At 40.0% G+C, this 22,985-nt stretch overlaps 1 protein-coding gene across 1 annotated transcript in view; it reads left to right on the top strand.

Moving 5' to 3' along the window:
• Positions 1-22,057, top strand: part of IGSF10 (immunoglobulin superfamily member 10) — a 43,497-nt gene extending 21,440 nt beyond the window's left edge. The window contains exons 5-7 of the mRNA XM_060011423.1: positions 727-5,028; positions 5,501-6,398; positions 16,828-22,057. Of these exons, the coding sequence (XP_059867406.1) occupies positions 727-5,028; positions 5,501-6,398; positions 16,828-18,736 (7,109 nt within the window). The 3' untranslated portion in view covers positions 18,737-22,057. The remainder of the gene's footprint in view (positions 1-726; positions 5,029-5,500; positions 6,399-16,827) is intronic.
• The last annotated feature ends 928 nt before the right edge of the window (positions 22,058-22,985 follow it).

Raw genomic sequence — 22,985 nt, 5'->3', positions numbered from 1 at the left:
TGATCCTCCTCCATTGAGTCTACCTCTGTTACCAAAGTCATACTGTGTCTTCCTTCACTCTTCTTCTTAATCACCCTCTCTGTTCAACCACATCCTCACCTCTTATTGATTGGTTCTACCGACTTCATTATCTCCTGCAACCATCTTGTTGTCTCCATTCCTACTGCGGCCAAGCTAGACCACACCAAGGTACCTTGTAATTCACTCATTGTTCTTTTTGGTAATGGACAGAAACTTGGGTTCTTAATGATATCCAAGGGCTTATAAATGGTAATTTATCAAACAGGTTATCATTTAAAAGACAGTGAAGGTCTCTGAGTCTTAAAACATTAAAATGGGGAAACAGAACTAAATAATACATAAGTTAATAAAAAGCGACAAACATAAGCATAGCATTTTGTTTCCCTAGATAAGGAAACTATTTATTCAACTAATATTTATGGAGTACCAAATATATGTATCAGGTACTTTATAGGCATGGGAAATATAGCAGTGAACAAGACAGACAAAATCCTTGTGCCTATAGATATGATATTGTGGCAGGGTATATAGACAATTTGTTTTCAGAAATCAATCCAAAGACCAAAAAAAACACAAAAAGGATGAGACACTAAAATTTCTAAATTGTTGTTTTAAATTCTAGCAAAAGCTACTTATTCAAAATGTTTAAATGTTAATTCATAAAGAAGCCACAACTGGCAATAATTCAATTGTCATTTTTTCTAGATATAATAAAATGCAAAAGAGACAGAAGTCCCTCCAGTCCTCAGCAATGTCCACGTTGCATGAACCCCAGGACCTCTAAAGGCAGGCCCTTAGTTATGGTCCCAGCTGCAGCTTTCCTGTGTGCCAAGCCAACCATTGACCCCTCCCTGAAATTGAAGAGCCTGACTATTCTGGAAGATAGTGTTTCTGTGTCCATCTCTCCCCAAGATTTCATGGCACCCTTCGGCTCCCTGACTTTGAATATGACAGACCAGTCTGGAAATGAAGCTAACATGATCTGCAGTATCCAAAAGCCCTCAATAACATCATCCACTGCATTCACTGCAGAAAATGACTATATCATGCTAAACGCATCATTTTCAACATTTCTGGTGTGTAACATAGATTACAGTCACATTCAGCCAGTGTGGAAAGTGCTGGCTTTGTACAGTGACTCTCCTCTGATCCTAGAAAGGAGCCACTTGCTCACTGAAACACCACAACTCTGCTACAAATATAAACAGGTGGTACTGAAGCCTGAAGACATCTTTACCAACATCGAGGCTGATCTCAGAGCAGATCCCTCTTGGTTAATGCAAGACCAAATTTCCTTGCAGCTAAACAGAACTGCCACCACACTCAGTACACTGCAGATCCAGTACTCCAGCGATGCCCAAGTCACTTTACCAAGGGCAGAGAAGAAGCCAGAGAAACACAAATGGACCATGATTTCCAGGGATAACAATACTAAGCAGGAACGCACTGTTTTGGTCGGTGGGACCATTGACCTAGATTGCCCCAGCCAAGGAGACCCTCCCCCACAACTGGAGTGGCTTCTAGCTGATGGAAGTAAAGTGAGAGCCCCTTACGTTAGTGAGGATGGACGAATCCTGATAGACAAAAGTGGAAAACTGGAACTCCAAATGGCTGATAGTTTTGACACAGGCATATACCACTGCATAAGCACCAATTACGATGATGCAGATATTCTCACCTATAGGATTACGGTGGTAGAGCCCTACATAGAAGCTTATCAGGAAAATGGAGCTCGTCATGTAGTTTCCATTGGTGAAACACTTGACCTTCCATGCCATTCTACGGGTATCCCAGATGCCTCTGTCAGCTGGGTTCTTCCAGGAAACACTGTGCTCTATCAGTCCTCAAGAGATAAGCAAATTCTTAACAATGGCACATTAAGAATATTACAGGCGACTCAAAAAGACCAGGGTCATTATCGTTGTGTAGCAGCCAACCCATCAGGGATCGATTTGTTAATTAACAAAGTTTCAGTCAAAATAAAAGGGCAACAGCCAGTGGAGCATAATGTAGAAACAGATGGATCTGGGTTTGATGAGCCCAATGCCATTGCTCAGCTTAAGGACCCACCAGCTGCACAACTCCCCACATCTGCTCCAGTGAGGGCTGAGGCTGGAAAACAAGTCTCAATCACAAGTAAGAATCCTAAGCATGGGGTGTTAATAGCCCAGCGGCGTGGAGATGCAACCAACCGACGTTTCGGAGAGCACAGGAGGCAGTTCCCTCCCTCTGCCCGGAGAATTGACCCCCAACACTGGGCAGCACTACTGGAGAAAGCTAAAAAGAATATTGTGCCTGAGAAGCGAGAAAATACCATAACAAAGCCACCTCTACCGGTCACCCAACTCCTGGAAATACCTGGTGAGGAAGTAGACTCATCAGGCATGCTCCCTCCAGATGAGGAATTTATGGTCCTGGTGACTAAAGCTCCCAGTGTTCTGGCAAGGACAGTGACTGCTGATTCCAGAAAATCATCTGATAGCCCTGTGACAAGTATAACTGCTGGCACCCAAGTCTCCCCAATTGTGAGTCCACAGATACTACTGCCTGAAAAACCAAGAGGTTTCAAACCATCTACTACTATTAAAACTAAAGCCATGTCAAAGAATATGAACACAACCACATCAAGCAAAATGCAAGGCACAACCAACCGAAATTTATCTACTATCTTTCCTCTACTACCTGAAGCAAGTCAATTTCAGGATACTGACGACATGGAGAGAAAAAGAGAGCATTTGCAAAGTGCACCCCCAGTAACAGTGGGGGCTACTACAATCAAAGATGTCCGTATCAAAATTCTGGGCAGTGCTAACAGTAAAGCTGATGTATTTTTAGGATCAGTAAATGCCACGAAGAGTCATCAGACGTCTGTAATAGGAGTCAGCGAACCCTGGAGCCATCATTCCCATTCTCACGTTACTCAAAAACCTAACACCTCTAAGCTCCCTTCAGACCCATACACTGGTGCTCATTCTCAGTTACACATTCCTAGAAATAGTACAATTAACACTCCACTGTCCAGACACTTTGGAAGGCGGAGGAAAATTTGGAGCAGGGGGCGAACTCCAATTTTCCGACAGCATGGATACAACTTTGTGGGGCCAACACTCAGAGGTTCTTCTGTAGAAAGAACCACTGCATTTTTAGCCACAGAGCACAATGTGGAGTGCCCATCCTGTTCTCCCAGAGAAAGACTCACCACTGCTGCAGCAGCATTGCCTTTTCCAAGGACTTCCCCCATCAACCTCCCTGAAGCTAAAATTGCCAGAGTCATAGCAGAAGAATCTACAACTCTAGTCCACAATCCATCATTACTATTTGAGAAAAAACCAAATGTAGATGTTGAGAAAACAACACAGGCAATAAAATGTTTCAGTGCTGAAAGTACCCAAGTGACTCCAACTTGTGCAGTTATGACTCATGCAACAAATATTAGTTACCCAAGCATGTCTAAAGTCAGTGAAGCTAAAAGAGATTCAGTGATTGTATCGCCACTTCCAGGTCCCACCATCAAGCCACCTATGCCTACTACTATAGCCATTACAAGACTTTCAAGAAGGAAAATTCCCTGGCATCATATCTTTGTAAATAACCATATCCAAAAAGAAAAGCTAAAGAATCAGCAAAAATTTGGTTCACAAAAAAGCACAGACTTGGTTCTTCCTAAAATATCTCCTGCTTTACCCACAGATAAAGTTTCCCCCTTCCATTTCACAACACTCTCAGCAAGTGTGATGCAAATTCCATCCGTAACATCAGCTACAACTCACCACAGTACCACTAGAACACACAGTCGTATAAGTCTCCCAACAGTGAAGGAGCTGCCCTTCCCACCTGTTTACCCTACACCTCCTAGTAGCTCAAGCAAAGAATCAAGTACAGATTTCATATCACTGCAAACAGCCATGCTGACAACTACTCCTACTGCCCCTGCATCTATCATTATCAACAAAGCCCAAATAGCCAGACCCAGGGCACGAAAAGTACAAAGAATAAAGGAGCCTCAAAAGAATAGGAATGACCCAAATAACTCTCCCAGCCAGATTTCTGGCTTCATTACACCCACCACTGTGACACTTCCTGTTCTAACAGCAGCTGAAACTTCAACCAAACCCAGTGTGTCTGTTCTCACTCATTCTCTTCTAGAAAACATAAAAGAAATTTCAAGCACAATTGGTCTTCATCCAAGAACCTTTCATCTGACAGATGTGCTTGAAGAACCACCCCAGAAGAGCAGTCAGACTTTGAAGAGAACAGCTGCTTCTGAAACCACTTTGTCCAGCAAACGACACCAGAGTACCACCACTAGGAACACAATCCTTAGACGCTCAACTGTGCCACCCTTCCTGAGCGCCAGTGCCACTCCAATGCCAATTCCCACCTCCCCTCCCTTGAGTAGCCAAAATGCAGTTGCTGACAATATGGCAACTCCCATTTTCAGGACGATGACAAGTACAATGGTCAAGTCACATGAATCCTCAAAGCACAATGCTCATCCACGGCAATTAGCAGTAACACCTCCCCAAACTCACCCAAATGCCAAGTTCACAATTGGAATCACCCACTTTATCTACTCCAATCTGTTACATTCTACTTCTATGCCAGCACTAATAACAGCTAAATCACAGACTTCTAAGTTGACTCCCTCTCCCTGGTCAGAAAACCATTTTTGGCACAAGTCACACCCAGAAATGGCTGAAAAGGTCAAAAAGCCAGTAGTGAGCATACTGCCCACTCCAGATCTGCCAGAGGACACCACTCATGCTTCAAATTGGGATACACAGAAGAATGCAAAGAAAAGTAGCTTCGATAAGACACCAATTCAAAAAATAACAACTTCCAAATTCCTTCCCTTTGATTCTTTATCTAGGAATATATTGGAAAGGCCCAGAATAGTTGGAGGAAGAGCGGCAAGTTTTACTGTTCCAGCTAACTCAGATGCCTTTCTTCCTTGTGAAGCTGTTGGGAATCCCATGCCCACTATCCACTGGACCAGAGTCTCATCAGGTATTTGAAACGGTTTCTTTACGCTTCATCTTCTTTAGTTACAAAACAAGGAAAACACTGTGTTATGTTTTGGGGTTATGTAGCCAAATAATCAACATCAACCTCAGATTTCTCCAAGACTCAAACAATTAATATCCTTATTTGATATATACATGGCTTTTTGCTCATTAGAAGGTTTTAAAACATATGTTAAGACCATTTTTTTGAAATGCTTTGAAAGCAGATCCAAAGAAATTGTGAGTGGTCACTGTGTTGAAGCATCTGGCTTTTACATTAAAATTAGTTTTATTTAAAAAAAAAATCCAGAAATAACTTTACTACTCTGAAGACTAGGTGTCTTAATTTTAAATATATTTTTTCCCAGTAGCCTAATAAAAAGATAGCGTTCCTCTTGAGACTTCCATGTGAGCAATTTATGTTTACTACCTAAACTTTGATGACCTATGGCTATAAATTTCTTTCTTCTTATCAGGACTTGATTTGTCTAAAAGGAAACAGAATAGCAGGTTCCAGGTGCTCCCCAATGGCACCCTGTCCATACAGAGGGTGGACCTTCAGGACCGTGGACAGTACCTGTGCTCAGCATCCAATCCATTTGGCACGGACCGCCTTCATGTCACCTTGTCCGTGGTTTCCTATCCCCCCAGGATCCTGGAGAGACATACTAAGGAGATCACAGTCCATTCCGGAAGCACAGTGGAACTGAAGTGCAGAGCTGAAGGCAGGCCCAGCCCTACAATTTCCTGGCTTCTTGCAAACCAAACAGTGGTCTCTGAATCATCCGAGGGGAACAGGCAGGCCCTGGTGACATCTGACGGGACGCTGGTCATCCACAATCTCAGCGTTTATGACAGGGGCTTTTACAAATGCGTGGCCAGCAACCCAGTGGGCCAGGACGCACTGCTGGTTAAAATACAAGTTATTGCGGCGCCACCTGTTATTCTAGAACAAAAGAGGCAAGTTATTGCAGGGACTTGGGGTCAAAGTTTGAAACTGCCCTGTACTGCCAAAGGAACTCCTCAGCCCGGTGTTCACTGGGTCCTCTCTGATGGCAGCGAAGTGAAACCATTACAGTTCATCAATTCCAAGTTCTTATTTTCAAATGGAACTCTGTTTATAAGAAACATAGCCTCTTCAGACCGGGGCACTTATGAATGCATTGCTACCAGCTCCACTGGCTCAGAGAGAAGGGTGGTAATTCTTACAGTGGAAGAACGAGAGACGATCCCCAGGATAGAATTTGCATCCCAGAAATGGACGGAGGTGAATCTGGGGGACAAACTACTACTGAACTGCTCAGCCACTGGGGAGCCGAAACCGAAAATAATCTGGAGGCTACCATCCAAGGCTGTCGTCGACCAGCAGCACAGGTAAACCATACCTTTCTGTTGAGATTATCTTATTTAGCCGTACAACTTCGGAAGTGGTCAAAGGGGTAGAGCGAGAGTAGCAGCAGTGTTAGCACACAGACTCTACACAGAAAAGTAACTCGCTCTAAAGAAAACCTAATCATTTTGAGACTAACACAAAATAATACAAATTATATAAAAACCAAGTTTCTTACATGCCATACTCTAAGGGCCAGCTTCTTCCTGAGTTTATATAGTTAAAAAGGATAAAAAATCTCATTTGCTTCCATACTTGTGACAGTTTTAAAATGGTACCTGTGTAAATGTATTTATAATTTTTCTATCCAAAAATAAGAGGGAATGTTGTAAAGCAATCAAGTTCTGGAGAGATGCACTTCATTATTTCACTCTTCAGAATCTCCTAGTAAAGCATTTTCAATTTTAGTGCAATCTGTACTTAATTTATGCTACCCTAAAACTGCAAAGCACTTTATGAAAGTCACAACATTAAGGCCTTCACAAAGTGAAATGTATTCAGGACCTCCAATCACTCTGACGGTGTCGGACACATATGTACACATACACACTTTCTCTAATATCTCCTGTTACAGGCATATTAATAGTGATTTTTAACTGTTTTCTATACAGATTAAATCTCTTTGAAGAATAAGTTTGAGTATTAATTTTTGCCATTTACATGACTTCATACAATGATGTTTCATAATATGACAGAAAAGATGGGGATGAACATTTCCCTTTTATATGTTTGTTTGTTTATTTTTAATACATCCTTATTGGAGTATAACTGCTTCACAATACTGTGTTAGTTTCTGTTGCACAACAAGGCGAATGAGCCACATGCATACACATGTCCCCTCCCTCTTGAGCCTCCCTCCCACCCTCCCTATCCCACCCCTCTAGGCATCACAAAGCACCCAGCCGATCGCCCTGTGCTATGCTGCTGCTTCCCACCAGCCAACTATTTTAGGTTCGGTAGTGAATATATGTTAATGTTGCTCTCACTTCGCCCCAGCTTCATGCTCCCACCCCATGTCCTCAAGTCCATTTTCTATGTCTGTCTCTTTATTCTTGCCCTGCAACTAGGTTCATCAGTACCATTTTTTTTTATTCCATATATATGTGTTAGCATACGGTATTTGTTTTTCTCCTCCTGACTTACTTCACTCTGTATGACAGACTCTAGGTCCATCCACCTCACTCCAAATAACTCAGTTTTGTTTCTTTTTATGGCTGAGTAATATTCCATTGTATATAGTTGTCACATCTTCTTTATCCATTCATCTGTCGATAGACATTGAGGTTGGTTCCATGTCCTGGCTATTGTAAATAGTGCTGCAATGAACATTGTGGTACTGTCTCTTTTTGAATTATGGTTTTCTCAGGGTATATGCCCAGTAGTGGGATTGCTGGGTCGTATGGTAGTTCTATTTTTAGTTTTTTAAGGAACCTCCATACTGTTTTCCATAGTGGTTTTATCAATTTATATTCCCACCAACAGCACAGGAGGGTCCCCTTTTCACCACACCCTTTCCAGCATTTCTTGTTTGTACATTTTTTTGATGACGGCCATTCTGACTGGTGTGAGGTGATACCTCCTTGTAGTTTTGATTTGCATTTCTCTAATAATTAGTGATGTTGAGCATCTTTTCACGTGCCTCTTGGCCATCTGTATGTCTTCCTTGGTGAAATGTCTATTTAGGTCTTCTGCCCATTTTTTAACTGGATTTTTTTGATATTGAGCTCCATGAGCTGTTTGTGTATTTTGGAGATTAAGTCTTTGTTTATTGTTTCATTTGCAAATATTTTCTCCCATTCTCAGGGTTGTCTTTTTGTCTTGTTTATGGTTTCCTTTGCTGTGCAAAAGCTTTTAAGTTTAATTAAGTCCCATTTGTTTATTTTTGTTATTTCTGTTACTCTAGCAGGTGGGTCAAAAAAGATCTTGCCATGGTTTATGTCAAAGAGTGTTTTTCCTGTTTTCCTCTAAGAGTTTTATAGTGTCTGGTCTTACATTTAAGTCTTTAATCCATTTGGGGTTTATTTTTGTGTATGGTGTTAGGTAGTATTCTAATTTCATTCTTTTACATGTAGCTGTCCACTTTTCCCAGCACCATGTATCAAAGAGGCTGTCTTTTCTCCATTGTATATTCTTGCCTCCTTTGTCATAGATTAGGGGTCTATAGGTGCGTGGGTTTACCTCTGGACTTTCTATCCTGTTCCATTGACCTATATTTATGTTTTTGTGCTAGCACCATACTGTCTTGATTACTGTAGCTTTTTGGTATAGTTTGAAGTCAGGGAGCCTGATTCCTCCCACTCCGTTTTTCTTTCTAAAGATTGCTTTGGCTATTCAGGGTCTTTTGTATTTCCATACAAATTGTAAATTTTTTGGTTCTAATTCTGTGAAGAATGCCATTGGTAGTTTGATAGGGGTTGCACTGCATCTGTAGATTGCTTTGGGTAGTATACTCATTTTCACAATATCAATTCTTCCAATCCAAGAACGTGGTATATTTCTCCATCTGTTTATATCGTCTGTGATTTCTTTCATCAGTGTTTTACAGTTTTCTGAGTACAAGTCTTTTGCCTCCTTAGGCAGGTTTATTCCTAGGTATTTTATCCTTTTTGTTGCAATGGTAAATGGGAGTGTTTGCTGAATTTCTCTTTCTGATTTTTCGTTGTTGTTGTATAGGAATGCCAGAGATTTCTGTGCATTAATTTTGTACCCTGTTACTTTTACCAAATTCATTGATTAGCTCTGGTAGTTTTCTGGTGGCATCTTTAGGATTTTCTATGTATAGTATCATGTCATCAGAAAACAGTGACAGATTTACTTCTTTTCCGATTTGGATTCCTTTTATTTCTTTTTCTTCTCTGATCGCTGCGGCCAGGACTTCCAAAACTATGTTGAATAAGAGTGGCGAGAGTGGACATCCTTGTTTTGTTCCTGATCCTAGTGGAAATGCTTTCAGTTTTTCACTGTTGAGTATGATGCTTGCTGTGGGTTTGTCATAAATGGCCTTTATTATGTTGAGGTAGTTTCCCTCTATGCCCATTTTCCAGAGAGTTTTTATGATAAATGGGTCTTGAATTTTGTCAAAAGCTTTTTCTGCATCTATTAAGATGATCATATGGTTTTTATCCCTTAATTGGTTAATGTGGTGTATCACATTGATTAATTTGCATATATTGAAGAATCCTTGCATCCCTGGGATAAATCCCACTTGATCATGGGGTATGATCCTTTTAATGTGCTGTTGGATTCTGTTTGCTAGCATTTTGTTCAGGATTTTTGCACCTATGTTCATCAGTGATATTGGCCTGTAGTCTTCTTTTTTTGTGATATCTTTTTCTGATTTTGGTGTCAAGGTGATGGTGGCTTTGTAGAATGAATTTGCGAGTGTTTCTCCCGCTGCAATTTTTTGGAAGAGTTTGCGAAGGATCGGTGTTAGCTCTTCTCTAAATGTTTGATAGAATTGGCCTGTGAAGCCAACTGGTCCTGGACTTTTGTTTGTTGGAAGATTTGAAATTACAGTTTCAATTTCATTACTTGTGATAGGTCTGTTTATAGTTTCTAATTCTTCCTGGTTCAGTCTTGGAAAATTGTACCTTTCCAAGAATTTGTCCATTTCTTCGTGGTTATCCATTTTATTGGTATATCGTTGTTTGTAGTAGTCACTTATAATGCTTTGTATTTCTGCAGTGTCAGTTGTGATTTCTCCTTTTTCATTTCTAATTCTATTGATTTGAGTTTTCTCCCTTTTTTTCTTGATGAGTCTGGCTAAAGGTTTATCAATTTTGTTTATCTTCTCAAAGAACCAGCTTTTAGTTTTATTGATCTTTGCTATTGTTCTCTTTGTTTCTATTTCCTTATTTCTGCTCTGATCTTTATGATTTCTTTCCTTCTGCTAACTCTGGGTTTTGTTTGTTCTTCTTTCTGTAGTTCCTTTAGGTGTAAGGTTAGATTTAGTTGAGATTTTTCTTGTTTCTTGAGGTAGGCTTGTATAGCTATAAACTTCTCTCTTAAAACTGCTTTTGCTGCACCCCATAGGTTTTGGATCGTGTTTTCCTTGTCATTTGTCTCTAGGTATTTTTTAATTTCCCTTTGATTTCTTCAGTGATCTCTTGGTTACTTAGTAACGTATTGTTTAGCCTCCATGTGTTGTGTTTTTTATGTTTTTTTCCTGTAATTCATTTCCAATCTCATAGCATTGTGGTCAGAAAAGATGCTTGATACGATTTCAATTTTCTTAAATTTTCCAAGGCTTGATATGTGACCCAAGATGTGATCTGTCCTGGAGAATGTTCCACGTGCACTTGAGAAGAAAGTGTATTCTGCCACTTTTGGGTGGAATGTTCTATAAATATCAATTAGACCTATCTGGTCTCTTGTGTCATTTTTTTTTTCTTTCCAGTACGTGGGCCTCTCACCGCTGTGGCCTCTTCCGCTGTGGAGCACAGGCTCCAGAAGCACAGGCCCAGCGGCCACGGCCCACGGGCCCAGCCACTCTGCGGCATGCGGGATCCTCCTGGACCGGCGCACGAACCCGCGTCCGCTGCATTGGCAGGCGGACTCTCAACCACTGCACCACCAGGGGAGCCCTCTTGTGTCATTTAAAGCTTGTGTTTCCTTATTTATTTTCTGTTTGGATGATCTGTCCATTGGTGTAAATGGGGTGTTAAACTTCCCTACTATTATTGTGTTACTGTCGATTTCCCCTTTTATGGCTGTTAGCATTTTCCTTATGTATTGAGGTGCTCCTATGTTGGGTGCATAAACATTTATAATTGTTATATCTTCTTCTTGGAGTTATCCTTTGATCATTATGTAGTGTCCCTCCTTATCTCTTGTAACAGTCTTTATTTTAAAGTCTATTTTATCTGATACAAGTATTGCTGCTCCAGCTTTCTTTTGATTTCCATTTGCATGGAATATCTTATTCCATCCCTTCACTTTCAGTCTGTACATGTCCCTGAAGTGGTCTGACTTGTGTCTCTTATAGACAGCATATAGGTGGGTCTTGTTTTTGTATCCATTCAGCCAGTTTGTGTCTTTTGGTTGGGGCATTTAATCCATTTACATTCAAGGTTATTATTGATATATATGTTCCTATTACCATTTGCTTAATTGTTTTGGGTTTGTTTTTGTGGGTCTTTTTCTTGTCTTGTGTCTCCTGCTTAAAGAAGTTTCTATAGCATTTGTTGTAAAGCTGGTTTGGTGGTGCTGAATTCTCTTAGCTGTTGCTTGTCTGAAAAGCTTTTGAGTTCTCCATCGAATCTGAATGAGATCCTTGCTGGGTAGAGTAATCTTGGTTGTAGGTTTTTCTTTCATCACTTTAAGTACGTCCTGCTACTCCCTTCTGGCCTGCAGAGTTTCCACTGAAAAATCAGCTGATAACCTTATAGGGATTCCTTTGTATGTTATGTTTGGTTTTTCCCTTGCTGTTTTCAATATTTTTTCTTTTAATTTTTGTTAGTTTGATTAATATGTGTCTTGGTGTGTTTTTCCTAGGGTTTATCCTGTATGGGATTCTCTGTGCTTCCTGGACTTGGGTGACTATTTCCTTTCCCATGTTAGGGAAGTTTTCAACTATAATCTCTTCAAGTGTTTTCTCAGACTCTTTCTTTTCCTCTTCTTCTTCTGGGACCCCCTATAATGAGAATGTTGGTGCATTTTGTGTTGTCCCAGAAGTCTCTGAGATTGTCTTCAATTCTTTTCATTCTTTTTTTCTTTATTCTGCTCCTCAGCCATTATTTCCACTATTTTGTTTTCCAGCTCACTTATTCGTTCTTCTGCTTCAGTTATTCTGTTATTGATTCCTTCTAGTGTATTTTTCATTTCAGTTATTACATTGTTCACCTCTGTTTATTTGTTCTTTAGTTCTTCTAGATCTTTGTTAAACATTTCTTGTATTTTCTCAATCTGTGCCTCCATTCTATTTCTGAGATTCTGGATCATCTTTACTATCATTACTCTGAATTCTTTTTCAGGTAGATTGCCTATTTCCTCTTCATTTATTTGGTCTTGTAGGTTTTTGCCTTGCTCCTTCATCTGTGACATATTTTTTTGCCATCTCATTGTTTTTTTTTTATGAGTGGGATTGTATTCCTCTCTTACTGGTCGTTTGGCCTGAGGCTTCCAACAGCTTTGTAGGCTTTGTAGGCTACTGTGTAGAGCTGGGTCTTGGTGCTGAGATGAAGAACTCTGTAGGAACTCACTCCATTGAATATTCCCTGGGGTCTGAGGTTTTGTAGGCTACTGTGTAGAGCTTTGTAGGCTACTGTGTAGAGCTGGGTCTTGGTGCTGAGATGAAGAACTCTGTAGGAACTCACTCCATTGAATATTCCCTGGGGTCTGAGGTTCTCTGTTAGTCCAGTGGTTCAGACTCACAGCTCCCACTGCAGGAGCTTTGGCCCACTCGTAGGCCCGTGAACCAAGATCCTGTAAGCCACCTGGGGTGGCAAAAAAAAGAAAAAAACCCCACAATAACAAAGTAAAAAATTAGACTAGGAAACTAACAGATATGTTAGGAATATAAAAATAAAAATATAGATCTATCAACAACCAGAAGGTACAACAGTACCACAATAGTGAAAAAGAGGAGGAGGGGAAAAAAAAAAAGGCTGGAAATAGGCCTTGGCTGTGGAGGGCAGGGTCTAAGCAAGGGTGAGGTTTGGGTGGTGGGTGGGGCCAATGGTCAGGACCATGACAGGGCTGGAAAAGGCCTTGGGGGCTCTTGGGGGGGTGGGACTTAGGCTCAAGGAACAGAAGGGGCCCAGGCATGCCCCACACCCCTGCTCTCAGAGGGCAGGGGACCTCACCTGGGAGCCCAGCAGGCTTTCTGGGCTCAAACGCCCTCTGCTCCTCTCCCACTCCTCCCAGAGGGACCCTCCCACCTGCCTCTCCTGATCTCCCCAGCCTCAGGGTCACTGATCCTGTCTGGCCTCCACTTCACCTCCCCCTCTTAGTCCCCCTATGTCCTACCGGTTCACTTTGGGGTTCCTCCCGTCTCCTTGGGTGTCAGAGTCCCCTACCAGCGGCCAGTTGGTACCATAGTTGTGGGGAAACGCTAACTCTGCATCTTCCCATGCTGCCATCTTGACTCTGCCTCCATGTTTATTAATAGAAAATATCCATGCAAGAGAAATTATACATGAGTTTATGCTTAAAAGAATAGATTTTTTTCTAGTGTCAAACTATAAGTTGGTAACGGATATAGTTAAGGAAGTTAATTTGTGATCTTTAACTCCAAAGTAAATGTTAATTTTCAAATAAGTCATGAAAATTACCTAAATTTTAAATTGAAATTTAGGTTTAAAATTTAAAAATGCTGGGTTACGAAATGTAAACTTCACAACTCACATGTTTATGCTTGTTATCTACTATATGTATACCCATTTGTAGCATCAAATATTTTCAGTAGTTTACCAGTTTTTGTATATAATAATATTGGTATGTCTGTTTAATCACCCTGCAGCACATGAGGGTGAGTCTCATTTACCCAGAGACTGCTCATTATTCTGCGTAATTCTGAATACAATTTTACTACCCATGCAGAAACCAATGCAAGAAGTGTAGAAGGCATTATACTTGTGATGGGAATAACAGATAAATTTCTAATTTTAGGTTGTAAAAACAATGTCTAAAATGTTTACTGGGCATTAGGTCAATTTTTAAGAATGGAAGAGGTGTGAAAAAATGTAAGGGAATGTCTTAAAAAGTTAATCCAAAGGAATGTCTAAAACACATTAAGCATCTTAGAATAAATCTCGACCAATAAATCTCGCCCTAGGTAGTCCAACAAATCTTTCAGAGTTTGATAGCAAAGATATTAGGTAGGCTGTTTATATTTTGTTTTGGGAAAGCACTTACAAAACACAGAAAGATTGTTCATATTTTGGAAGAGGCAACAGAGTGTGTAAGATCAGAGATGCTATCACAGGCCCACTAGAGGTACTGTCATTCTTTTCTTTCATAATGAACTACAACTTGTTTGCTAACTGAACACTTCAGTGATTATTCTGCAACTAACCCACTCAGAAAGGCAAGAATACTCTTTACTTAGATGCTTTAGATGTCAAGAGAAATTAAAAGGGCACTTCTGCTGGAAAAAAAAAAAAGTCCTTCCTGTTGCCACTTCTTGGCTCTGTAAGTCTGAATTTATTTTAGATTCTAAAAATTAAAATTTTCATCATAACTATGCTCATCCAAGTCTATTCCACCATCAACAAAATAAGCAAAACGTTTTACTTTTTTAAAGCCTAGTTGTCAGGTGAACGTTGCCTTTTCTGAATTTTTTTTTTAACCATCTCAGACTTAACAGCACCACTGGTCTACCTCCATGACTTTAAATATGACTTACGTGACCTATGTTTCAGGACAGAATTGTGTTTCCTCTTCTTTGGAACCTTGCTTCTCATGACCTGGGGGCTTGTTACAAGAACAGAAACTCAGGCCCCATCCCAGATGGGCAGAATCAGAATCTGCATTTTAAAAAGATCCCCAGGTGAATCACATGCGCAATAAGGTCCAAGAAACACTGCTCTAAAAGACTGCAGATGCTTGCCTGTGCATTAATTTTCATAAAGAATTCCCTTTCTTTTACTCAGGGAAAACTTCCACTTTCAAAAGTAAATTTTCCCTTAAAAATATCAGTTTATAAAAGGAAACAGTTACAGTTCTCTTTTTATATATTACAACTTCCAGATGCATCAGATTTGGGAGTGAGGAAAGGTCATTTTGAGTCATTGGTTTTCAAAGGGTTGTCCTCCTACCAAGAGCGTTAGCATCGCCTGAGAACTTGAGTCCGATTCTGTGTTTTGACATGCAATCTGTGTTCTTAAAAGCTGTCCAGATGATTACAGCGCACACTCAAATTTGAGACTGTTTCGCAAACTTTAATGTTCATAAAGTCACCCGGGAAGTTCGTCAAACACTGGGTTCCCGGATCCCTGGCTAGATCTATTGGATCAGAATCTCTGAACAGTGAAACCAGGAAATATGCATCTTAAATTAGACCCCATGTAATTCCAATGCAGGTAATGAGGGAACTGCATTAAATACCAAGATTTAGAGCAGTGGTTCTTAGACTTTGCTGCACATGAGAGTCATTTGGAAAACTGAGTCCTGAGGCCAAGGTCACATTCCACACCAATTAAGTCAGAAATTCTGGAGGTGGGACCCAGGCAACAGCACTATTTTATACAAATGATTTTAATGTGCACCCGAGTTTGAGAAACAGAGCTCTTAGAAAGCATTAGGAAAGAATGATAGCAGGTGGCAGTGTAGCATGGTGAAAAGGGCAAGTTACTACGTCTGTCTAAGTATCTTTTTTTTTTTTTGGCTGTATAGTGGGGAACTACCTAAAGATTAAAAAATGAATGCAAAGACCCTTGTAGTTTCCATTCCTTTTTCTAAGTGCATCCATTATGATGACCTTCCTTTGGTTTATATTCAAGACAAGTTCTTTCCAGGCTTGAGGGAGAAAAAAAAAAAAAAAGAATATCAGCACTTGTAAGTTGTCCTACAACAAATACTCTTCCTACTTATGGTATGTTTTCTTGAAGGTAAAAAATGACTTGAGGCTGTTTGACTGGCTTAGCAGTTATGCTATGAAAGGCCATCCACGCTTTTCTCTCTCGTTTCTCCCACCTGCTTAGCTCATGTTGCCAAAGAACTAGGAAGAAAAACTTGTACGGAGATTTCCACCTATGGGTGTTTTTGATTGCGTTTTTAGCAGTTACTCAGTTTCCACTGGTCTTTTTGAAAAACTAGATTTGGTTTTACCAGGAAAGATCTGCCACCTGATGGTTCAGTGTGGTAATAGCAGGCTGTGTAGTGGCTTCAGAGAGAAAAATGGTCTTCACGGAGTTCAACATAATGCAGAGAGAGACCAGAGTCACGGTACAGCTGCCTGCAGAGACGGATGCTTTAGTAAGCTTCTAATGTGTCTTACCTTGGCATTTTCTCTCTTTATAAAAAAAAGTAAAACTCATTTTCTAACCAAATAACTGATTACTAATATCTATCTCTTTAAAAAGGAAAACCTGGTATCTTTTCTGAGCAAGTAAATTTGTATGAAAGTTGTTCTTTACTGACGTATATCACAAAATGATCATTTGATGTGTAAAGTGGTCAAGACCGTCATGGGTCTAGGAAACTGGTATTTCTAATATTCTCGTCACCATGAAAATTCTTGTTAATTGAAATGCAGAGGAGATTCATTTGAAGTCCATCTAAGACATAGTGCTTGTCTGAACTAAATCATATCTGTTCAGCTAATTTCATCTTTCAGAATAGCTTAAAAGACAGTGATTTTAATTCCATTGCAACAGTTTAAGAAAATGTCCATAAAGCTAATCCTGTGTAAGTAAGTCTCCCACCCCTTGTTAGTACCTGCACACTCAATCCGTCTCTCTCTTCTTTCCTCAGAATGGGCAGCCGCATCCAAGTCTACCCAAATGGATCCCTGTTTATCGGATCAGTAACAGAAAAAGACGGTGGAGACTACTTGTGTGTGGCGAGAAACAAGATGGGGGATGATCTGACCCTGATGCACGTCAGCCTAAGACGGAAACCTGCCAAAATTGACCACAAGCAACATTTTAAAAGGCAGGTTTTTCACGGGAAAGACTTCCAAGTCGATTGCATGGCTTCCGGCTCACCAGTGCCCGAGATATCCTGGAGTCTGCCTGATGGGACGATGATAAATAACGCCATGCAGGCCGACGACAGTGGCCACGGCACCAGGAGGTTCACCCTCTTCGACAATGGAACGTTATACTTCAACAGAGTCGGGATGGCAGAGGAAGGAGATTACACTTGCCATGCCCAGAACACTCTAGGGAAGGATGAAATGAAAGTCCACCTAACAGTCATAACAGCCGCCCCACGGATCCGGCAGGGTTACAAGACCAACGCGAGAGTCAAGGCTGGAGACACAGCCGTCCTTGACTGTGAGGTCACTGGGGAACCCAAGCCAAAAGTATTTTGGTTGCTGCCTTCCAACGACATGATTTCATTCTCTAAGGACAGGTACGCATTTCATGCCAACGGGTCTTTGTCTATCAACAGAGTGAAACTGCTCGATTCCGGAGAGTACGTATGTGTGGCACGAAATCCCAGTGGGGATGACACCAAAATGTACAAACTGGACGTTGTCTCCAAACCTCCATTAATCAATGGTCTGTATGCAGATAAAACCACCATTAAAGCCACGGCGGTGAGGCATTCCAAAAAACACTTCGACTGCAGAGCCGCAGGGACACCATCTCCTCACATCATGTGGATCATGCCAGACAATATTTTCCTCACAGTTCCGTACTACGGAAGCAGAATCACAGTCTATAAAAATGGAACCCTGGAAATCAGGAATGTGAGGCTTTCAGATGCAGCCAATTTTACCTGTGTGGCTCGGAATGAAGGAGGAGAGAGTGTGCTGGTGGTACAGTTAGAAGTCCTGGAAATGCTGAGAAGACCGACATTCAGAAATCCACATAATGAAAAAACCGTTGCCCAGCTTGGAAAGTCCACAGCATTGCATTGCTCTGTTGATGGAAACCCACCACCTGAAATAATCTGGATTTTACCAAATGGCACACAATTTCCCAATGGACAAAACAATTCTCAGTATCTAATAGCAAGTAACGGCTCTTTTATCATTTCTAAAATGACTCGGGACGCTACAGGAAAATATCGGTGTGCAGCAAGAAATAAAGTTGGCTATATTGAGAAATTAATTGTATTAGAAATTGGCCAAAAGCCAGTGATTGTCACTTATGCGCGAGGAACAGTTTACAGTATCAGTGGAGACACTCTATCGTTGCACTGTGTCTCTGATGGAAGCCCTAAGCCACGTATCAAATGGACTGTGCCAAGTGGTTACGTAATAGACGGGCCTCAGATCAGTGGAAAATACATACTGCATGAAAACGGCACCTTGGTCATCAAAGAGGCAACAGCTTACGACAGAGGAAGCTACGTTTGTAAGGCTCAAAACAGTATTGGCCACGCACTGATTACTGTTCCAGTAATGGTTGTGGCCTACCCTCCCCGAATTACAAATCGCCTACCCAGGAATGTCCTCGCAAGGACAGGCGTGGCTGTTCAGCTCCGCTGTGTGGCCCTGGGAGTCCCCAAGCCAGAAATCACATGGGAGATGCCTGACCACTCCCTGTTCTCAGGGGCACACGAAGGGAGGACACGTGGAATTCAACGTTTTCACCCACAAGGTACCCTAGTCATTCAGAATCCTCAAACCTCAGATTCTGGGATATACAGATGCACAGCAAAGAATCCACTTGGAAGTGATTATGCAACAACTTACATCCAAGTAATCTGACAGAAAATAAAACTACCTGAACAAAGTCAACATCTGGACAGAATTTACTTTTTGGAAGAAGTTTAATCAAAGGCAGCCATAGGCATGTAAATGAATTTGAATACACTTACAATATTAAATTTATAATAGACATGCAAAAAAAAGGACTTGTAAATAAATGCATTATGAACTGATACTGATTTTTTTTATAATGGATCTCAAAACAAACTTTTAACTTAAGGCACTTTTATTTTGCCAACAAATAACAATGAACATGAAGAGAAAACGATCGACCATAAAATAACAAGTGGATAATGTACCTGAATTCTTCATTAAAGAATGGACTTTTTTCCTTTCATTACCATTTGCCTAGTGTCCACCTTCTATTAATCAATGTTACAAGCATGGCGCTGAGGACAGACACAATGGAAAAGATGATTAAATTTGCGGTCGATGTAAATTTGCCATCCTGATGTATAAATACTGTGGTCAGTTTATAAATATTTTACTAAAACCCACAGAAAATAAGCGCTGAACTGTTTTATGATTCACCATTTTGTGCACTGAAAATTTTCACTGATGGGGAATAGAAAAAAAAGTTTTAATAACTGCATTTAAAAATAAATGCAGGCTGAATTTCCACTTGTAAGAAAGCAACTTAACACCTGCACATCATAAAACGTGAAAAGGGGGTTGATTACATCTATCCCAAATAAAACCATTAAAAAGTTTTTAAAATACACAAACTTCTTTATAACTTCAAAATCTAGCTCAGGCACCCCCGGTTTGGAACTGTTTGTTTATAAGGAAAAATTTTCTTAGGAGGAATCATTGCTCTATGAGCGTCTATTCTATAAGGTGATAATCCTTTGTGACAGGGAAATGTTTGGGAAAATCTAGACCGAATACATATAATGGAGTTTCACTGTAGTTAAAATTTGATCAACCCTATACAAAATGTTGCTTTTTGTAATTCACTGAATTTATTTATATTACATGCTTAATTCAACCTGAATTAATTTAAGGGACAATATGATTCAGCTTTTCTAACTCTAGAGGCTAGGATTTTCCAGTGTAATTTCTCCAGCATCTATTCAAATACTTGCTTATTATTTAAGAAGACTTATAGGAGACTTAATAAATGAAAAAGAAGAAAATGCCATAGGTCTTGCTCAGATAGCTCAGCACACAAAACCGAGAACTACATTTTTCCCTGTCAATCAGTTGAGATGGGGGTGGGGGGGGACTCACTTCATTTTGTTTTCATCACACCAACTTTCAGCTTGCCCCACCTAAAGAGGTGACCTGATTCCTACGTTCTTTGATGTTGGTATCCTGTGGCCATAAGCGGTCAAGGGCTACTCGTTCTAACAGTGATCTCATTCTACTTCCGGACCAAGAGGAATTAAAAAAAAGAGGACAAATGTAACCCTACTAGGAAGAAGCCTACTATGTAAACAGGCATATCTAAGGGCTTCTTATGTCCAACTCCATTCTATTTCAAAGTCTTTAAGGGGAACTGGGGTCTCCATCTTATCCTAAGATAATTTCCTCTTTGTCTCACCAAGCAAATTACCAGGTTCTGCCGAAGGACAGGGCTTTCCTTTGTGATCATTTCAAGACAAATCAATGCATATTCTAAAAAAGAAAAAGAAAACTCTCAGGAGAGAGGATTAAATGGGAGGAAATATGATAAGAATAGATTGAAAATTCCAGTTTCTCTCTGTATAGGACACAGGGGAAAACCAGTTCTAGGTTTTTCCTCAACTCTCTGTAGAATCGTCGAATTATAGGGCCTTACCATATCTTAGCTTTCCCACCGGAAAAAAAAAGGAGACGACAGCAACAAAAAGCTATGTCCCACAGCTTTCAAGTGCAAAATGATTAATAAATTAATTTCACTAACTTCTGCAAAATATAAAGTGCATACAAATGCTATGCAATTATAACACTCATTCTTGAAACAGTCTTACTTCCGTTTGCAATACTGAGCTACAAATATATATGGTTCAAACTGAAAAGTGGCATTTTAAACACCAGTAATTCTTGAGAAGAAGTAAAACAACAATTAGGACAGAACATGACTGGTACTCACTAGGCACGACATTCACATTTCAGTTGTTTTGCCAAGGCAGTCATTATATGACAGATTACTTTGAAGAAAAAATAACTTCATGAGCTCTAAGTATGACTCTCAAGAGGGAAAAAAACCAAAAACCAAAAGAAAAACCCTGATATACAAAACCAGCTGAAATGTCAAGATTCATCTTCTGAAAGCAGATAGAACATGTTAATTTAGTGAAAAGAATGGTCTTTAATGTTTTGGCAAAGTCTTTTCCAGCCCAGAGTAAACATGAAATGAGCGGGCTGGAGCGAAATCGTTTCACAGTGTACAAAGCAGTTCACATGGATGCTGCCACAGCAAAGTAAGCGGACACGTATTTGAGGTCATTTGCATGAGTCAAATTTTGCAATGAGTAACTCACCTGGGAAGATATAAATTATTTATATAATGATTTGCAAAGGAAATGATCTACTAAAGTTGTACCAGCTACATTTAAAAAAAGTAGTTCTACATGGTTTGCTCATTATAGACAAATCTATTCACAGTATGCTCGACTACGTTACATGTAAATTCACATGGCAAAAGAAATTGAATTAACACAGAACATGGGAAAATATCCCCCACATGTGTTAAAATGCCCTGCAATTTTCACATTCAAAATTTTATGCATCTAAATCTAAAAAAATATTATATGGAATACTCTTAAGTTACACAAACTGATAATAATTTACTGTATTTTTCACTCTAATAGGAGCAAATTACCACATACTTGAACAAAGTTAAAATAGTTACTATTTCTTTATAATAAATTTGATGTATAATTTACTTTACTTGTGCTTTTTGCACCAATTTATAAATACAGTATATGCAATACACAACCAAGACAGACACCAACATTAATAGTTAAATTCAAAATAGCAAATACTTACCATACAAAATAAACAGCAAATACATCTCTTAGGAAAACCAGAGCCCCCCTCGACTTGGGGGCCAGATTCTCTGGAAACCATGTCAAGTTTGAGCACTGTGGAATCTCAGGCCAGCTGCGAGATTTTTTTCTCAAGTTGGCATAAGGTTCAGGAGAACCAAAACTGGACAGAGTCATTTTTGCCAAATCTGGCAAATAATTGGAACAATTCCACTGTGGTTCGTTCCGGCCTTTAGAATTTACATGTTGTACCTTCACAAAGACTCTGGTCAATGATCTCGCCACTGAAAACAAATTTAGTAGTACAGCTACTTCTAACAGGCTTCCACGTACCTTAGGGTGGCTCTCACAGAAGCCTTGGTTTAAGTTCTTGGTCTAAGAAGTTTAAGTACTAAGCAACAATCTGTTTCAGCACCTTTTGACCACAACAAAAGCAAAGAAAAATCCTACATAAATAAGAACAAAGTTCATAAAGTGCTTAAGAAATTACGAACATTTCAAATTAGAGCGATGCAAATAAATGTCCATTTTGTCACCAAAGGTGAATGCAGAATAAATGGGTCGCTTTCCTGTCAAGATCTGACATGCCTTTCAAATCAGTAGTTTGGTCCGGCACAGTGTGCAAAAAAAAAACCCAAAACAAAAAAAAACCCCAAAAAACCAAACTTCATCATTAATGAATACATAAATATTTAAAATCCACCATAATCCATTCTTTCTATAACTACGAGATTCAATAAAAGCACCAATTTCAAAAGGTCTGCTACCAAACTCTTCCTGGCGTAGGCCCCCATGATCCACATTTTTAAACCTACTTTCAAATTGAATGAAACAAAACCAAACCACACCTTTTCCTTTACATTTTGTTTAAACGCCTTTGTATGAAATGTAGCGTAAAACATAGGAAAACGCCAAAGAAATGAAAGAACAAAGGGACATTTCTAAAGGTGACTAATGCATTAAATGTGATTTTCTGTTTTTCAGTGCAAACAGAAAACTTCATGTCTTTGTCCTCTTCCAGACTCAGAAGTGTGAAGGATGCCCGTAGGGCGTCACTCCTTGCTGTGGCTGGTTACCTAATGAGAAAAAGAAAATCCAATAAAATTGCAGACGCAAAATTATGCCACAGATCGGTGGCACGCTCTTGTCACTGTTCCTCTATTCCTGAGGCTGGCACTGAAAGCAGACTGACTGGTCAGGAAGTATAACACTAGCCCAGACACCTGTGCGGCCAAGGTCTTTATACCACTGCTCGATTCATTCTGCAGAGGGGCCAC

This window comes from Delphinus delphis, chromosome 4, assembly GCF_949987515.2.
Source record: "Delphinus delphis chromosome 4, mDelDel1.2, whole genome shotgun sequence".
NCBI classification, from domain to species: Eukaryota; Metazoa; Chordata; class Mammalia; order Artiodactyla; family Delphinidae; genus Delphinus; species Delphinus delphis.
Note: the sequence above shows the minus strand (reverse complement) of the source record. Positions and strands in the feature narration are given on the sequence as shown.